Source organism: Dryobates pubescens, unplaced genomic scaffold, assembly GCF_014839835.1.
Source record: "Dryobates pubescens isolate bDryPub1 unplaced genomic scaffold, bDryPub1.pri scaffold_87_arrow_ctg1, whole genome shotgun sequence".
In the NCBI taxonomy this organism is placed as follows: Eukaryota; Metazoa; Chordata; class Aves; order Piciformes; family Picidae; genus Dryobates; species Dryobates pubescens.
This window is the reverse complement of record NW_026530805.1, coordinates 59,186-76,154: the sequence shown is the minus strand read 5'-3', so window position 1 is coordinate 76,154 and position 16,969 is coordinate 59,186. Positions and strand designations below refer to the sequence as shown.

The window sequence follows — 16,969 nt, the reverse complement described above, 5'->3', positions numbered from 1 at the left end:
CACTTCGAAGTTTTTTCTTCCCCTCCTCACTCTGGAGGTTTCTTTTTCCCCTCCTCACTTGGGAGGTTTTTTTCTTCCCCTCCTCACTTTGGAGTTTTCTTCTTCCCCCTCACTCTGGAGGTTTTTTCCCTTCCCCTCCTCTCTTTGGAGGTTTTCTTTCCCCCCTCCCTTTGGAGTTTTTTCTTCCCCTCCTCCTCACTTGGAGGTTCCTTCCCTCCTCACTTTGAAGGTTTCCTTTTCCCCTCCTCGCTTTGGAAGCTTTTTCTTCCCCTCTTCCTCCCTTTGGAGGTTTTATTTCCCCCTCCTCCCTTTGGAGGTTTTTCCTCTCCTCCTCCCTTTGAAGGTTTCCTTTTCCCCCTCCTCACTTTGAAGCTTTCCTTTTCCCCCTCCTCACTTTGAAGCTTTCCTTTTCCCCCTCCTCCCTTTGGAGGTTTTTCCTCTCCTCCTCCCTTTGAAGGTTTCCTTTTCCCCCTCCTCACTTTGAAGGTTTTTTCCTTCCCCCCCTCACTTTGGAGGTTCCTCCCCACACCCTTTGAGTGGTTTTCCTCCCCTGTGCTCTTCCAGAGGTGGAAGCAGTGTTTGGTGGAGTCTCAGCGGGGCAGAGGGTGGAAGGGACCTCTGGAGCTCTTCAGTTCCTCAAGCTGGAGCAAAAGTAGAAGTGGGGAGGTCCAGATTGGCTGTCAGGAAGAAGTTCTTCCCCCAGGAGGGTGGTGAGAGCCTGGCACAGGCTGCCCAGGGTAGGGGTGGAAGCCTCCTCCTCAGCCCTGGAGGTGTTGAAGGCCAGGCTGGAGGTGGCTGTGAGCAACCTGCTCTGAGGTGTCCCTGGCCAGGGCAGGGGGGGTGGAACTGGAGGGTCCTTGGGGTCCCTTCCAGGAGGGTTGGAGCTGGAGGGTCCTTGAGGTCCCTTCCAGGAGGGTTGGAGCTGGAGGGTCCTTGAGGTCCCTTCCAGGAGGGTTGGAGCTGGAGGGTCCTTGAGGTCCCTTCCCTTGGAGCTGTTGTTGTGTAATTAGTGGCTCCAGGTGACGAAGAAACCACAGCTTGGGTTCAAGGCTGGGGGGGCAGCCTCAAGGTCCATCCTACCTCTCTTCCCTCCCAGGCTCAGCTCCATCCAAGCCCCCAGGTTGGACTAGACCTGGTACCACCATTACCCCAGGCTGGGTTAGACTTGACTCTGCCATAATCCCAGGCTGCATTAGGCCTGGCTCTGCCATAACCCCAGGCTGGACTAGTCCTGGCTCTGCCATAACCCCAGGGTGGATTAGACCTGGCACCACCATTACCCCAGGCTGGGTTAGACTTGACTCTGCCATAACCCCAGGCTGGACTAGTCCTGGCTCTGCCATAACCCCAGGGTGGATTAGACCTGGCACCACCATTACCCCAGGCTGGGTTAGACTTGACTCTGCCATAACCCCAGGCTGGACTAGTCCTGGCTCTGCCATAACCCCAGGGTGGATTAGACCTGGCACCACCATTACCCCAGGCTGGACTAGGTCTGGCTCTGCCATAACCCCGAGCTAGGTTAGGCCTGGCTCTGCGACAACCCCAGGCTGGCTTAGACCTGACCAGACCTCACCAGCCTGGCCCGGGGGGGGTTCCTGAGGGCAGCAGCAGAGGCCTAGAGGTGCAGGAGAGCCTTTGGCAGCCTCCCTGCCTAGGCCAGGCTCAAAATGGCGCCGGAGGCTCCCAGATGGCGGCGGCAGGGTGGGGGGGAGGGGAGGCTCCGGCGCCGTGCCAGGGGGGCTGGGGAGGGCACAATGAGTGGCACATAACGGCCCCAGAGCTGTGCCAGCTGTAGCCCAGCCCTCCCCCTCCCCATCCCCCTTCCCCTCTTGGCACAGGCAGGCAGCCCCCAGCCATGGCGGCCGAGGAGGAGGAGGATTAAGGCTGCAGGTTGTGGCTGCCTCTTTCTTTCCCCCTCAGTGGCTGAGAACAGGAAGCAGTGGAACCTATCTGGGACTTAATTGACTTGCAAATTAATCGCTGGGCCCTGGGCCTGATAATTAGTGCTAACGAGTTTTTTACACACCCCCACCCTTCCGCCCCCCGCCCCCCCCCCCCCGTTTTTGCCCTCCTCCTCCTCCTCCTCTTTAAAGGGAGCTCTTTTCCCTTTCTCTTTCTTCTTTCCCGCCCTCCCTTCCTATTTTTCATCCCCCCCTTTGCCCCAATTCAGCCCTAAGCATCCCCCCCCCCCCCCCCACCTGCCCCCTCCCCTACCATTGGGGCTGGGGGTGGCACCAGGTTTGGAGGGGGGGGGCAAAGGGGCCCCCAGCACCCCCAGCTGCTCCTTTGCCTCCCACAGCCTCGGTGCCAGCCTCCAGCTCTGCCCAAGGAGGACAATGAAGGAGGCTGGGAGATAGTGGGGGGGGATTTGGGGGGGGGGGGGAGACACAGAGGGAGATGGGGGCTGGGAGTGGCACCAGGTTTAGGGGAGCCCCCAGCACCCCCAGCTGCTCCTTGGCATCCTTCCCTCTGTGTCCTTGCTCCGGCCCCCAGCCCTCCCCTGGCTTGGGGCTGAATCCCTTCTCGGCCACTTTCCTCCCCGGGTCCTGGCCGCAGCTCCGGCTGTGGGGGGCAGCTCCTTGTCCAGCCACCAGTGGCTTCCTCCCCTGCTGCCCAGCTCCTGCCAGACCCCTGCCCAGCCCCTGATCAGCCCCTGCCCAATCCCTGCCGGACCCTTTGCTTTCCAGCCCCCAAACGCTCCTGGTGCCTGGCACGATGTCAGCCCTGCCCCTGCTCTCATCCTAGGTTTTGCCTCCCTTTCCCTCCCCTTCCTTTTCCCTTCTCCTTCCCTCCTTTTCCCTTCTCCTTCCCTCCTTTTCCCTTCTCCTTCCCTCCTTTTCCCTTCTCCTTCCCTCCTTTTCCCTTCTCCTTCCCTCCTTTTCCCTTCTCCTTCCCTCCTTTTCCCTTCTCCTTCCCTCCTTTTCCCTTCTCCTTCCCTCCTTTTCCCTTCTCCTTCCCTCCTTTTCCCTTCTCCTTCCCTCCTTTTCCCTTCTCCTTCCCTCCTTTTCCCTTCTCCTTCCCTCCTTTTCCCTTCTCCTTCCCTCCTTTTCCCTTCTCCTTCCCTCCTTTTCCCTTCTCCTTCCCTCCTTTTCCCTTCTCCTTCCCTCCTTTTCCCTTCTCCTTCCCTCCTTTTCCCTTCTCCTTTCCCCTTCCCTTCCCCTCCCCCTTCCCTTCCTCTCTTTTCCTCTTCCCCTTCCTCTCCTTTCCCCTTCCCTTCTTTGTGTCCAGAGCTCTCTCCTCCTCCTGTTGCCCCTTCCGCGGGCGCTGGGAGTCTCTGAACCCTTCGCTGCTTGCCCTCAGGGCTCGGCGCTGATGAACTCCAAGTCTGTTTGCTTTGCCCCCTCCCCTCTCCCCCGCCCCCTCCCCGAGTTAATTGCACTCAAACTCCAGCCCCTGGCTGCTCTTTGTTCCCGCAAGAATCACTTTGCCCTTCGAGGTCGCTGAGGCCACAGCTCGCCGGACCCCCGAGGGTCGTCCCCTGTCACTCTGATCCCCCCGGTCCCCCCTCCCCAGGGTGGGATGCTGCAGGTTGCTGCGGGGAGAAGCGGGACAGGCTGGGAAGGAGGGGAGGAAGGGGAAGAAGGAGGGGAGGGAAGGAAGGAGGGGAGGGAAGGAAGGAGGGGAGGGAAGGAAGGAGGGGAGGGAAGGACGGAGGGGAGGGAAGGAAGGAGGGGAGGGAAGGAAGGAGGAGGGGAGGGAAGGAAGGAGGAAATGAGGCAGGGAAGGAGGAAAGGAAGGGAGGGAGGGGAGGAAAGGAAGGGAAGGAGGGGAGGAAAGGGAGGAAGGAAGGAATTCAGGAAGGAATTCAGGAAGGGAGGAAGGGAGGGAGGGAGGGAGGGAGGGAGGGAGGAGGAGGTGGAAGGAAGGAGGAGGTGGAAGCAGCTTGGGTCAAGCTCATTCTAGGAGGGTTGATGATTCGCAGCCCTCGGTGAGCTTAGGGCCGGGGAAGGGGCGGGGAGGGGGAGTTAAGGAGGGGTGAAAGAGATGTTAGGAGTGGATTAACCTCAGGCAGACCTCTACAAGAGGGTTCCCAGCTTAAGGACAAGGTCAGTGGTCTGTAAACGGTAGTCCTCCCTCCCTCCCCTCCCTCCAGGGTGCTTCATCAGAGCAGCTCCGGAGTCAATGAGAGCTCCGCAGCTTGCCCGGAGGGGTTTGGACTTTCACAGCTCCCTCTGGTGCTCCCCGGAGCCCTCTCAAAGGGGGTGGGGAGGGTTGGGTCGGGTTTAACTGCCCTGAATTATCACCTCTGAGCCGTTAGAGACCTCAGCCCTTAAGTGCCGCATTAGCCCCCCGGGACTCGGCTCCCGCCGACTCTCCAAGCCGCTCAGAAGCATCCTAAGAAGTCTGCTTGGCCGTCCTGGTCCCTCCAGGACCTCAGTTGGGCTGAGCTGGGCTGTGCTGAACTGAACTGAGCTGGGCTGAGTTGGGCTCAGGTGGATTAGGCTGGGCTGGGGTGAACTGGGCTGGACTGAATTGGGCTGGGCTGAACTGAGCTGAATGGAACTGAACTGAACTGAGCTAGGCTGAACTGAGTTGGGCTGGGCTGAATTGAGCTGGATGGAACTGAACTGAGCTGAGCTAGGCTGAACTGAGTTGAGCTGGGCTGAATTGAGCTGGATGGAACTGAACTGAACTGAGCTAGGCTGAACTGAGTTGAGCTGGGCTGAATTGAGCTGAATGGAACTGAACTGAGCTAGGCTGAACTGAGTTGGGCTGGGCTGAACTGAGCTGGATGGAACTGAACTGAACTGAGCTAGACTGAACTGAGTTGAGCTGGGCTGAATTGAGCTGGATGGAACTGAACTGAACTGAGCTAGGCTGAACTGAGTTGGGCTGGGCTGAATTGAGCTGGATGGAACTGAACTGAGCTAGGCTGAACTGAGTTGGGCTGGGCTGAACTGAGCTGGATGGAACTGAACTGAACTGAGCTAGACTGAACTGAGTTGAGCTGGGCTGAATTGAGCTGGATGGAACTGAACTGAACTGAGCTAGGCTGAACTGAGTTGGGCTGGGCTGAATTGAGCTGGATGGAACTGAACTGAGCTGAGCTAGGCTGAACTGAGTTGAGCTGGGCTGAATTGAGCTGGATGGAACTGAACTGAACTGAGCTAGGCTGAACTGAGTTGGGCTGGGCTGAATTGAGCTGGATGGAACTGAACTGAACTGAGCTAGGCTGAACTGAGCTGGGCTGGGCTGAATTGAGCTGGATGGAACTGAACTGAACTGAGCTAGGCTGAACTGAGTTGGGCTGGGCTGAATTGAGCTGGATGGAACTGAACTGAACTGAGCTAGGCTGAACTGAGTTGGGCTGGGCTGAGCTGAACTGAACTGAGCTGAGCTGGGATGAGCTGAAAAGAGCTGGGCTGTGCTGGGCTGTGCTGGGCTGTGCTGAACTGAGCTGGGCAGGGCTGAACTGAATTGTGCTGGGCTGGGCTGAATGGAACTGAGCTGAGCTGAGCTGAGCTGAGATGAACTGAACTGAACTGCCTGGGCCAGGCCTAGCCAAGCCGGAGAGAAGCTGCCTGGAAACCCTTTCCCAGTGCTGCTCCGCACCTAGTCCTGGCTCAACGCAGCCACTTGGGCTCAGCGCAGGTCGCTGAGGGAGAGGTGAAGCCGCTTGAGTCAACGACCTTCGATTGCCTATTGATTGGGGGGGGGGGGGAGGGGGGAAGGGAAGGAGGGAGGGAAGGGAGGAGGAGGAGGAGAGAGGCTGAGACCAACCAGCCCTGAAATTCCCGAGGGCTGCGATATTGATGGTGGAGGCAGGGGGGGCTCTGGGGGGGGAGACCGGGGGGGGGGGGAGGCATTTTTAATCCCCACTCTATCCCTCGCAGCCCCCTTTGGCCCCCCCTTGGGATTGCCCTTCTCTGGGGCTTGATTTGCTCGATTATTATTATTGCTTTCTAAAAGGAGGTTTCATTTCCCTCCCCTCCCCTCTCCCCTCTCCTCCCCTCCCCTCTCTCCTCCCCTCCCCTCCCCTCTCCCCACCTCTCTCTTCCCACCTCTCGAAGAGCTTCCTCAGGCCGCTGGGGAAAAGGGGAAGGGAATAATTATGGAATGGGGAATGGGGAGAAGAGGAGGGGGAGGAGGAGGAGGAGGAGGGGAGGGGGAGGAGGAGGGGAGGGGGAGGACGGGGAGGGGCGAAACCATCAGTGGATAGAGAGAGCCTTCTGAGAGGGATTAAAGGATTAACAATTAAAACTCAGTTTAGGGGAGATGATGACATTAAGGGTTTTATTCTTCCCCCTCCCCCCTTTTTAACCCCCCCCTTCCTTTTTTACCCCCCTTTTTTACCTCCCCCTCCTTTTTACCCTCCTCCCCTCCTTTTTTACCCCCCCTCCTTTTTAACCCCCCTCTTCCCCCTTTTAACCCTCCCTTTTTAACCCCCCTCCTTTTTTACCCCCCTTTTTACCCTCTTTTATCCCCCCACCCTTTTTACCCTCTTTTAACCCCCCACCCTTTTTACCCTCTTTTAACCCCCCACCCTTTTTACCCTCTTTTAACCCCCCTCCCTTTTTACCCCCCTTTTTACCCCCCCTTTTAACCTCCCCTCCCTTTTTTACCCCCTTTTCCCCCTCCCCTTTTTACCTCCCCCCCCTTTTTTTACTCCCCTCCCTTTTTACCTCCCCCTCCCCCCTTTTTAAACCCTTCCCCACTCCCCTCCTTTTTTACACCCCCCCCCCTCCCCCAGCCAGCCTCCAAGCTGAGCTGGGGCTGAGCTGAGTCGATGCCAAGCTCCCAGCTCCGGGGGAAATGCCAACAAATGAAGACACAAAGGGAGAGGAATTGAAGGAAAAGCAAAACCTAACCCCCCCACCCCGCTCCCCCCGCGTCCCCCCCACCCAGTCCCCCCCTCCTCCCCCCTCCCCCCTCCCCCCTCCCCTCTCCTCCTCCCCCCCCCCCCCCCCCCCCCCCCCCTCCCCAAATGTATTGTTTGTAAAATGAGGTCGCTGAGAATGGGCTGAGCTGAGCTGAGCTGAGCTGGGCTGAACTGAGCTGAGCTGGGCTGAGCTGAGCTGGACTGAACTGATCTGGGCTGGGCTGAGCTGAGCTGGACTGAGCTGAGCTGGACTGAACTGAGCTGAGCTGAGCTGGACTGAACTGAGCTGAACTGAGCTGGACTGAACTGAGCTGAACTGAGCTGGACTGAACTGAGCTGAACTGAGCTGGGCTGAGCTGAGCTGGGCTGAACTGAGCTGAGCTGGACTGAACTGAGCTGAACTGAGCTGAGCTGAGCTGAGCTGGACTGAACTGAGCTGAGCTGAGCTGGACTGAACTGAGCTGAGCTGGGCTGAGCTGGGCTGGACTGAACTGATCTGGGCTGGGCTGAGCTGAGCTGAGCTGGACTGAACTGATCTGGGCTGGGCTGAGCTGAGCTGGACTGAACTGAGCTGAGCTGAGCTGAGCTGGGCTGAGCTGGACTGAACTGAGCTGAGCTGGGCTGGGCTGAGCTGAACTGAACTGAGCTGGACTGAGCTGAATTGAGCTGGACTGGGCTGAACTGAGCTGAACTGAATTGAACTGAACCGATCTGGGCTGAACTGAGCTGAACTGATCTGGGCTGGGCTGAGCTGAGCTGAATTGAGCTGGGCTGGGCTGAACTGAATTGAACTGGACTGAACTGAGCTGAACTGAGCTGGGCTGGACTGAGCTGAGATTAACTGAATTGAGTTGAACTGAGTTGGGCTGAACTGAATTGAGCTGGGCTGGACTGAACTGAGCTGAACTGAATTGAGTTGGGCTGGGCTGGGCTGAGCTGAATTGGGCTGGGCTGAACTGAGCTGAACTGAATTGAGTTGGGCTGAGCTGGGCTGGGCTGGGCTGAACTAAACTGAACTGAACAGGAACCTTGGAGCAGGCTGAGATTCCAGCTGCTGCCCTTCCACTGCCAGCTCTGTGCCAGCCTCTCCCTGTGCCAGCCTAAAGCCTCTCTGCCTGGAGACCTCTCCTGGGGCTTGCCCAGCTCCTGGGGGCTGCAGGAGACCCCTGGGCAAAGTCTCCCCTTGGCCTTCCCCAACCTCCCAGAGCCCTGCTCTGCTCTTTTGGCCTCTCCCCCTGCCAGCTGCCAGCTCCCTGCCAGCTGCCAGCTCCCTGCCAGCCTCTCCCTCCTCTCCCCAAGCTCTGCTGTGCCACAGAGCTCCGGAAAGCAGGAACAAAAGGGAAGAAAATAGGCTTGGAGCTGGGGGGGGGAGGCTTGGGGGGGTGGATTGTGAGGGTCTGGGGGGGGGGGCTGGAGGAGGGGGAGTTTCCCTTCCATTCAGCTCTTCTGTGCAGCTCTCCCAGCATCAAGCAGCCTCTTGGGTGGCACCTCACATGGCAAGCCCCTGGTGCCCACGTGTGCTGCCACGTGAGGGGATGCCAGGAGGGAGGAAAAAGGAGAGAGAGAGAGAGGCTGGAGGGGAGAGGAAGGCTGGAGGGGGAGAGGAAGGCTGGAGGGGGAGAAGGGAAGGCTGGAGGGGGAGGGGAAGGCTGGAGGGGGAGAGGAAGGCTGGAGGGGAGAGGAAGGCTGAGGGGGAGAAGGGAAGGCTGAGGGGGAGAAGGGAAGGCTGAGGGGGAGAAGGGAAGGCTGGAGGGGGAGAGGAAGGCTGGAGGGGGAGAGGAAGGCTGGAGGGGAGAGGAAGGCTGAGGGGGAGAGGAAGGCTGAGGGGGAGTGGAAGGCTGGAGGGGGAGAAGGGAAGGCTGGAGGGGGAGAAGGGAAGGCTGGAGGGGGAGAAGGGAAGGCTGGAGGGGAGAGGAAGGCTGAGGGGGAGAGGAAGGCTGGAGGGAGACCTTCTGGCTCCCTGCAGCTCCCTGAGAGGAGGCTGGAGCCAGGCTGGGGGTTGGGGTTTTCCTTCCCCTCAGCTCTCTCTCTCTGTCCCAGGAAGTCCAGAAAGTTTCCAGGGCTCCTCCTGCTGTTGGGACAGGGTCTGGGGCTCCCCCTCGGGGCTGGGACAGGGTCTGGGGCTCCCCCTCGGGGCTGGGACAGGGTCTGGGGCTCCCCTCGGGGCTGGGACAGGGTCTGGGGCTCCCCCTCGGGGCTGGGACAGGGTCTGGGGCTCCCCCTGGGGCTGGGACAGGGTCTGGGGCTCCTCCCGGTGCCGATAATGTTAATTAGGCAAATTAATTAGCATCAAGCTTCAGTGTTTCCCCCCTCTCCCCTGCCCACCCTGAGGAGGAAATCCACTCAAGCCCTGCTTTGCCTGAGCTGTTCACCCAGGCTGGGAGCAAGAATGGAGGTGGCAAAGGAGCTGCCACTTTCCAGCTCCTCTTGGCCCCTTCTGTGCCACCCCCCCAGGCAAAGGGAACAAAACTTCTGTTGACAGCAAAATGCCAGCAGGAGCTCAGCCTCCCCTGGCTTGAGGAGGGAGGGAGGGAGGCAGAGCGGGGAAGAGAAGTGGAAAAGGTGCCAGGAATCCAGCAGGCAGCAGCCTTTGGGCTGCAGGGTTTCAGTGGGGCAGGGAAAGCAAAGCAGCCTTGCAGGGCACAAGCTGGGCACAGAGGTGGGGCTGGCAGTGGGGCAAAAAGGGACCTGGGTGGCCCTGGCAAGGGGGAGGAGGCTGAGGGGGACCTGGAGCAGCTCTGGGAAGAGCAGAGGCTGAGAGCTGCCTGGGGCTGAGAGCCTGGAGGAGAGCAGCCCCAGAGGGGAGCTGAAGGCTGGGGGGGAGCAAGGGGCTGGGGCTGGCAGCTGCCCAGGGGTGCCCAGGGCCAAGGGGCACAGAGTGGAGGCCAGGAGGGGGAAAGTTGTTTGGGGGAAGGCTGCTGGAGGCCTGGAGCTGCCCAGAGAGGTTGTGGAGAGCTCCCAGCCCCCCCTGGGCACTGTGCCCCCTGGGGGAGCTGCTGGGGGAGCCCTGCTGCCCCAACCAAGGACTCTTGGCTGCTCCTTAGGGCTCCTGGCTGCTCCTGAGGATGTTTGGTTGCTCCTGAGGATCCTTGATGGCTCCTGAGGAACCTTGGCTGTTCCTGAGGAGCCTTCATAGCTCTTTATGGCTCTTGGCTTTGGCTTTGGCTTTGGCTTTGGCCTTGGCTTTGGCTTTGGCTTTGGCTTGGCTTTGCCTTTGCCTTGGCTTTGCCTTTGCCTTGGCTTTGGCTTTGCCTTTGCCTTGGCTTTGGCTTTGCCTTTGCCTTGGCTTTGGCTTTGCCTTGGCTTTGGCTTTGGCTTTGCCTTGGCTTTGCCTTTGCCTTTGCCTTTGCCTTGGCTTTGGCTTTGCCTTGGCTTTGGCTTTGGCTTTGCCTTGGCTTTGCCTTTGCCTTTGCCTTGGCCTTGCCTTTGCCTTTGCCTTGGCTTTGCCTTTGCCTTTGCCTTTGCCTTTGCCTTGCCTTTGCCTTGCCTTTGCCTTGCCTTTGCCTTTGCCTTGGCTTTGACTTTGGCTTTGCCTTGGCTTTGCCTTTGCCTTGGCCTTGCCTTTGCCTTTGCCTTGGCTTTGCCTTTGCCTTGGCTTTGCCTTTGGGGTTGCCTTTGCCTTTGGGGTTGCCTTTGCCTTTGCCTTTGCCTTTGCCTTTGCCTTTGGCTTTGGCTTTGCCTTTGCCTTTGCCTTTGGGGTTGCCTTTGGGGTTGCCTTTGGGGTTGCCTTTGGGGTTGCCTTTGGGGTTGCCTTTGCCTTTGGGGTTGCCTTTGCCTTTGCCTTTGGGGTTGCCTTTGCCTTTGGGGTTGCCTTTGCCTTTGGGGTTGCCTTTGCCTTTGGGGTTTCCTTTGCCTTTGGGGTTGCCTTTGCCTTTGGGGTTGCCTTTGCCTTTGGGGTTGCCTTTGCCTTTGCCTTTGGTTTGCCTTTGCCTTTGGTTTGCCTTTGCCTTTGGGGTTGCCTTTGCCTTTGGGGTTGCCTTTGCCTTTGCCTTTGGTTTGCCTTTGCCTTTGGGGTTGCCTTTGCCTTTGGGGTTGCCTTTGCCTTTGGGGTTTCCTTTGCCTTTGGGGTTGCCTTTGCCTTTGGGGTTGCCTTTGGGGTTGCCTTTGCCTTTGGGGTTGCCTTTGCCTTTGGGGTTGCCTTTGCCTTTGCCTTTGCCTTTGCTTTGCCTTTGGGTTGTTTCTGCTGGGTTTTTTTTCCCCCCTCTGTTGGGTTTTTGTTGGTGTTTTTTTGTTTGCTTTGCTTTTGTTGTTGCTTTTCTGTTGGGTTCTGGGGGTTGTTTGGTGCTGGTGGTGGGGTGTGTGTGTGTGTGTTTTGTTGCCTCAGCAGCCTTTCAGTGGCCCTCCCAAGCAGGCAGCCCCCAGACAATGCTGCCCCTGTCCAGCCTGGGCTGCTGCTTGCTCTCTCTTCATCCGTATGCAAAGCCCAGGCAGGCTCCGGGGCCATGCCATGGAAACCGAGGTGCAAGGCCTGGAATGGGGGGGGAAGAAGGAGGGGGAAGGGGGGGAGGGGGCGAGGGGGGGGTCCTGGCAGTGAGAAACCTCCCTGGGCCTCGTTCCCATTTGCATAATGCAACTTTTCTTCCCCCCTCAGACACTGAGGAGCTTTGTTTATAGAGAGGAGAGAGAAAAGGGGGGGGGGGAAAGGGATGCTGGGGACAGAGGAGGGACCTGTGGGGACTTTGGAGAGGGGAGGAGGGGGGGGAGAGGCTGGGGGGGTGGGCATGGGACAGAAAGGAGGAGGATGAGAGGAGGGGGAAGTGGTGCCTGGGGTTGGGGAGTGGGGGAGAGGAGGGCAGCAGGTTGCTTGCCAGAGAAGGAGGCAGAGCTGGGGGGGGGGGGGGATGGAGCTGGGAGGGAATTGCTCTGAGGGGGAAAGGGGCAGGGGCCAGGTCCCTATGGTCCTGGCACCCACTGGGCTGCTTGGGTGGCACCCACAGGGCTCCTTGGGTGGCTCTGTGCCACTGAAGGAGGTTGGGGCTGGGACCAGAGGAGCTTGGAAGGTCCCAATTGGGGTGAGGGGGGAGTAGGGAAGGGGCAGGGGGCAGGTCCCTATGGTCCTGGCACCCACAGGGCTGCCTGGGTGGCACCCACTGGGCTCCTTGGGTGGCTCTGTGCCACTGAAGGAGGTTGGGGCTGGGACCAGAGGAGCTTGGAAGGTCCCCATGAGGGGGGTGGGCAGTGGGGAAGGGGCCAGGTCCCTACGGTGCCTGAGCTGCTTGTGGAGGTGCCAAAGCCTTTGGACCACACCAGGGGAGGAGAGGAAGGAGCAGGCTGGGCTGAAAGCTCTCAAGTTTGGGGCTGAGAGTGGCCCCTGGCAAGCTGCCTGTGCCAGGGTCCCCCCCCTCACCCCCACCCGGGGGGGCTCAGCCTCTGCCATGAGCCAGGAGAAGCCTTCCCAGCATCACCTCCACTCCTGCCCTGGCCCTTGGTGCTGCCAATCTGTCCCCAAGCTGGGACTCCAATGCCAGCCCCGGGGTCAGGGGTTAGGCAAACAGGGGCTGGCAGAGGCCAGGCTCCTGGAGGGGCTCTCCTGCCCCCCCCCCCCCCCCCGCTGCCCCCCTTGCTTTACACAGCCCCCACTTGACCCTGCCCGAGGGCCACCATTGTTCCCCCCTGCTCCATTCAGCAGGCAGCTTGTCGATGAAACTGACCTCTGAGCCCCCAGGGAGGAAGCTGCTGCCTCCTCTTCCTCCCTCTCCCTCTCCCACTGGAGCCCAGGATCCTCCTCTGGGGTCTCCACAGCCCTGGTGGATGCCCCAAGGTGGGGGGGGGGGGGGGTTGGGGGGGGTTTGGGGGAGAGGAGGAAGCTCTGCAGGGCTCTTGGGGTGCTCCTGGCAGCTGCTCCTCCCTCTGCTGCTGGGTTCTGCCCTCTGCCCCTTTGGGCTTCTGCCTCCCAGGGGCAGTTGGCAGCCCCTGGGGGGGGAAACTGGGAATGGGCACAGCTGGCAGGGCAGCAGCAGCCTGGCAGGGAGCAGCCCCAGGGTGGGCAGCAGGAGCAGGGCAGGGATTGTGCCCCCCCTCACCCCGGGGATGGGCACTGGGGAGGGCACAGCTGGCAGCCTGGGGGCAGGGTTGGGCTCCTGAGGGCCAGGAGGACATCGAGGGGGTGGGGAGGGGGCAGGGAAGGTGGGGAAGGGGCTGAGGGAGCTGTGGGGGTGGGGAGGAGGAGGCTGGGGGGAGACCTCCTGGCTCCCTGCAGCTCCCTGAGAGGAGGCTGGAGCCAGGCTGGGGGTTGGGCTCTGGTGCCAAGGGCCAGGAGCAGAGCAGAGGAGCTCAGGGCTGCCCCAGGGGAGGTTCAGCTTGGACCTGAGCAGAAACTTCTCCCCTGGAAGGCTTCTCAGAGCCTGGCCCAGGCTGCCCAGGGAGGTGGTGGTGGAGTCCCCATCCCTGGGGGGGAGCTTCAGAGCCTCTGAGCTGCGGTGCTGAGGGCCAGGGCTCAGCCCCAGCCTTGGCAGGGCCAGAGGGGGGTTGGAGTCCAGCACCTGAGAGGTCTTCCCCAGCCAGAAGCATTCAGGGGCTTCCTGGGGTGGGATTGGGGCTGGGGGCAGCTGGGACCTGAGGTCTCAGCCTGCCTGGAGGTTCCCCACAGGAGAAATGGGGATGGTGGGGAGGGGGCAGGGAAGGGCAGGGAAGGTGGGGAAGGGGCTGAAGCCCTCTGCCAGGGCCCTGCCACCCTCCTCCTCCTCCTCCTCCTCCTCTTCCTCCCCCCATCAGGGACAACAAAGCTTCATTCTCAGCTCAGTAATGAGCCTGCAGGACACCCAGGAGGACCAAAGCAATTGAAGCCTTCTGGGTGGCACTGGGAAGGGATTTGGGGTGCTGCCCATTTGGGGGTGAGCAGGGCCAGGGCTGGGGCTGGGCAGCCCCTGGGAGCTCCACGTGGGGAAGGGAGCAAGGAGCTCCTCCTGGCCTGGGAGAGAGGAAATCCAGGGCTGGGGGCAGCTGGCAGGAGGGGGCCAGGGCAAGCTGGAGGCGAGGTGGAGGCGAGGTGGCTGGAGGCAGCCCAGGGGCAGGAGGGAGATCAGGGGCAGGAGGGAGCCCAGGGGCAGGAGGCAGCCCAGGGGCAGGAGGGAGCCCAGGGGCAGGAGGGAGATGAGGAGCAGGAGGGAGCCCAGGGGCAGGAGGGGAGATCAGGGGCAGGAGGCAGCCCAGGGGCAGGAGGCAGCCCAGGGGCAGGAGGGAGATCAGGGGCAGGAGGCAGCCCAGGGGCAGGAGGCAGCCCAGGGGCAGGAGGGAGATCAGGGGCAGGAGGGAGCCCAGGGGCAGGAGGGAGATCAGGGGCAGGAGGCAGCCCAGGGGCAGGAGGGAGCCCAGGGGCAGGAGGGAGATGAGGAGCAGGAGGGAGCCCAGGGGCAGGAGGCAGCCCAGGGGCAGGAGGGAGCCCAGGGGCAGGAGGGAGCCCAGGGGCAGGAGGGAGATCAGGGGCAGGAGGGAGCCCAGGGGCAGGAGGGAGCCCAGGGGCAGGAGGGAGCCCAGGGGCTGGAGGGAGCCCAGGGGCTGGAGGCAGCCCAGGGGCAGGAGGCAGCCCAGGGGCAGGAGGCTGTGAGCAGAGGGAAGCAGGACCCTGGGAGCTGAGGCTGAGATTCCAGCTGCTGCCCTTCCACTGCCAGCTCCCTGCCAGCCTCTCCCTGTGCCAGCCTAAAGCTGCTCTGCCTGGAGACCTCTCCTGGGGCTTGCCCAGCTCCTGGGGGCTGCAGGAGACCCCTGGGCAGAGCTCCCCTTGGCCTTCCCCAACCTCCCAGAGCCCTGCTCTGCTCTTTTGGCCTCTCCCCCTCCACCCTCCCTCTCCCCAGCTGCCATCTCCCTGCCAGCCTCTTCCTCCTCCCCCTCCAGCTGCTGCAGGCCATCGATGAAGACATCCAAGGGGTCCCTGGTGGCCCCAAACCACTGCCCAGGGCTGCTGCTGCTGCTGGGAGCCCACCAGGGCTCTCCTCTTTGTTCAGCCCAGGGCTGCTTGGGTGTCCCCCCCCCCCCACTTCCCCAGCCCCCCCTCCAACCTCTCCTCAGCCTTCCCCCATCCCATCTGGTGCCCATTATGGGATGCCTGCAGCGGGCTGGGCTGAGCAGGAGCTCTCCCAGGTGTCGCTGGGGTTGAGGATTCACACTCGGAGGAAGGTGGCAAAGATGATTAACTGCTCTGCCCCAACCCCCCCATCCCCTCCCCCCCCAGCAGCAGCTGCTCCTGGGGGGGTTGGGGAGGTGCTGGGGAGGTGCTGGAGGGGGTGCTGGAGATGTGGAAGGCAGCAGCAGGAGGAGCTGGGAGAGCTTTGGCCTTGCCTCCAGTTCCAAGGCACTCCTGGGCAGCTCTCTGTCAGCCTTTGGGGGGGGGGGGGGGGGGGGGGGCCAAGGTGGTCTCCTTGTCCCCCCCCACCCCAAAGCCTCCTTGGAGCAGCTGAGGGAGGAGATGGAAGGGCAGAGGAGCTGCTGCTGGAGAGCCTCAGGGAGCTGCCAGGGTTGAGGGGGATCAGGGGACAAGGAGGAGGCTCCAGGGAGCTAAGAGAAGGCTCCAGGGAGCCAGGAGAGGGCTCCAGGGAGCTAAGAGAGGGCTCCAGGGAGCCAGGAGAAGGCTCCAGGGAGAGAGGAGAAGGCTCCAGGAAGAGGAGAAAGTTCCAGGGAGCTAAGAGAGGACTCCAGGGAGGCAGGAGAAGGCCCCAGGGAGGCAGGAGAGGGCTCCAGGGAGCTAAGAGAGGGCTCCAGGAAGAGAGGAGAACGCTCCAGGGAGAGAGGAGAAAGTTCCAGGGAGCTAAGAGAGGACTCCAGGGAGCTAAGAGAAGGCTCCAGGGAGAGAGGAGAAGGCTCCAGGGAGAGAGGAGAAGGCTCCAGGGAGCCAGGAGAGGGCTCCAGGGAGCTAAGAGAGGGCTCCAGCTCCTCACCCAACCCTACTTCACCCCAACCTCCCTCTCCCCCCAACCTCCATCTCCCCAACCCTCCCTCACCCCAACCTCCTCTGAGGGAGCTGCAGAGAGCTCTGAGGTCTCCCCACAGCCTCTTCTGCCCCCCCTTCCAGCCCCCCCCCAGGACCCTCAGTTGCTCCTCACACCTCTGCTCCCCCCCAACCTTCCCCTGGAGCCATTGCCCAGGCTCTGCTCCCCCTCCCCCTACTCCTAACCCCCCCCTGAGGAGCTGCAGCAGCTTCAGGCTCGCAGGGAGAGCCCAGGGCAGGGATCCCAAGGCCTCTCCTCACCCAACCTGCCCCGGGCTGGTCGCTGGGGGGCGCTGAGGGGGCGCTGGGGGGGGGGGGGGGAGCTGGGGTGGCCCCTGGGATTCTCTTGCTCTGCTGCACCATCTGCTCCCCAACCTGCCAGCAGTCTGCTCAGCTGGGGAAGGGGGGAAAGGCTCCCACAGAGAAGCAATTTGTTCCCTGGCTGAAGCTTGCAAGGCTCCTCCAGGGGCCCGAGGCCCCCCCCGAGCCCCCCCCCGAGCCCCCCGGGGGGCGCCCAGCCCCTGGGGCTCAGCTTAACCAAGCTGCAGGGCAGGGCAGGGCTGGGGGCAGGGGGGAAGGGGAGCTGGGGAGGGCAGGGAGCTGCCCTGGTCCCATCCCAAATCGTAGCAGAGGGGGCTGGGGGCCAGAGGAGGAGGAGGAAGGGGAGGAGGAAGGGGAGGAGGAGGGAGGAGGGTCGGTTTCACCCCCACCCCCCCCCTCCAGCCGGCCTGGGAGGGGCTTGCAGTGAGCTCCCTGCAGGGATCTGGCTGCGGGCTGGGGAAGTGTGCTGGGGGGAGACCCAAAGGGGAGAGGAAAGGGGGGGAGGGGGAAAGGGGAGGGGAGGAGAGGGGAAAAGGGGAGAGGAGGAAAGGGGAGAGGGGAGAGGAGGAAGAGGGGAGGAGGAAAGGGGAAAGGGGAGAGGAGGAAAGAGGAAAAGGGGAGAAGGGGGAAAGGAGGAAAGGGGAAGAAGAAAGGGGGGAAAGAGGAAAGGGAGAAAGGGAAAAACGGGGAAAGGGGACAGGAGGAAAGGGGAAAAGGAAAGGGGGAAGGGGGAAAGGAGGAAAGGGAGGAGGAGGGAAAAAGGGGGAAAGGGGCAAATGGGACAGGAGAAAAGGGGGAGAGGAGGAAAGAGGGAAAGGAGGAAAGGGGAAAAGGAAAGAGGGAAAGGAGGAAAGGGGGAAAGGGAAAAGGAAAGAGGAAAAGGGGAGAAGGGGAAAGGAGGA

The 16,969-nt window shown here is 61.6% G+C and overlaps 1 protein-coding gene across 1 annotated transcript; it reads right to left on the bottom strand.

Annotated features, from left to right (window-relative positions):
* Window positions 1-1,148: 1,148 nt before the first annotated feature.
* LOC128899861 (SR-related and CTD-associated factor 4-like) lies at window positions 1,149-8,675 on the bottom strand (the record flags this gene model as incomplete). The annotated part of the gene is made up of 3 exons (XM_054179574.1): window positions 1,149-1,264; window positions 5,557-5,599; window positions 8,610-8,675. Coding segments are annotated over 3 exons (225 nt in total), but the record flags the coding sequence as incomplete, so codon positions are not given.
* Between the last annotated feature and the right edge of the window lie 8,294 nt (window positions 8,676-16,969).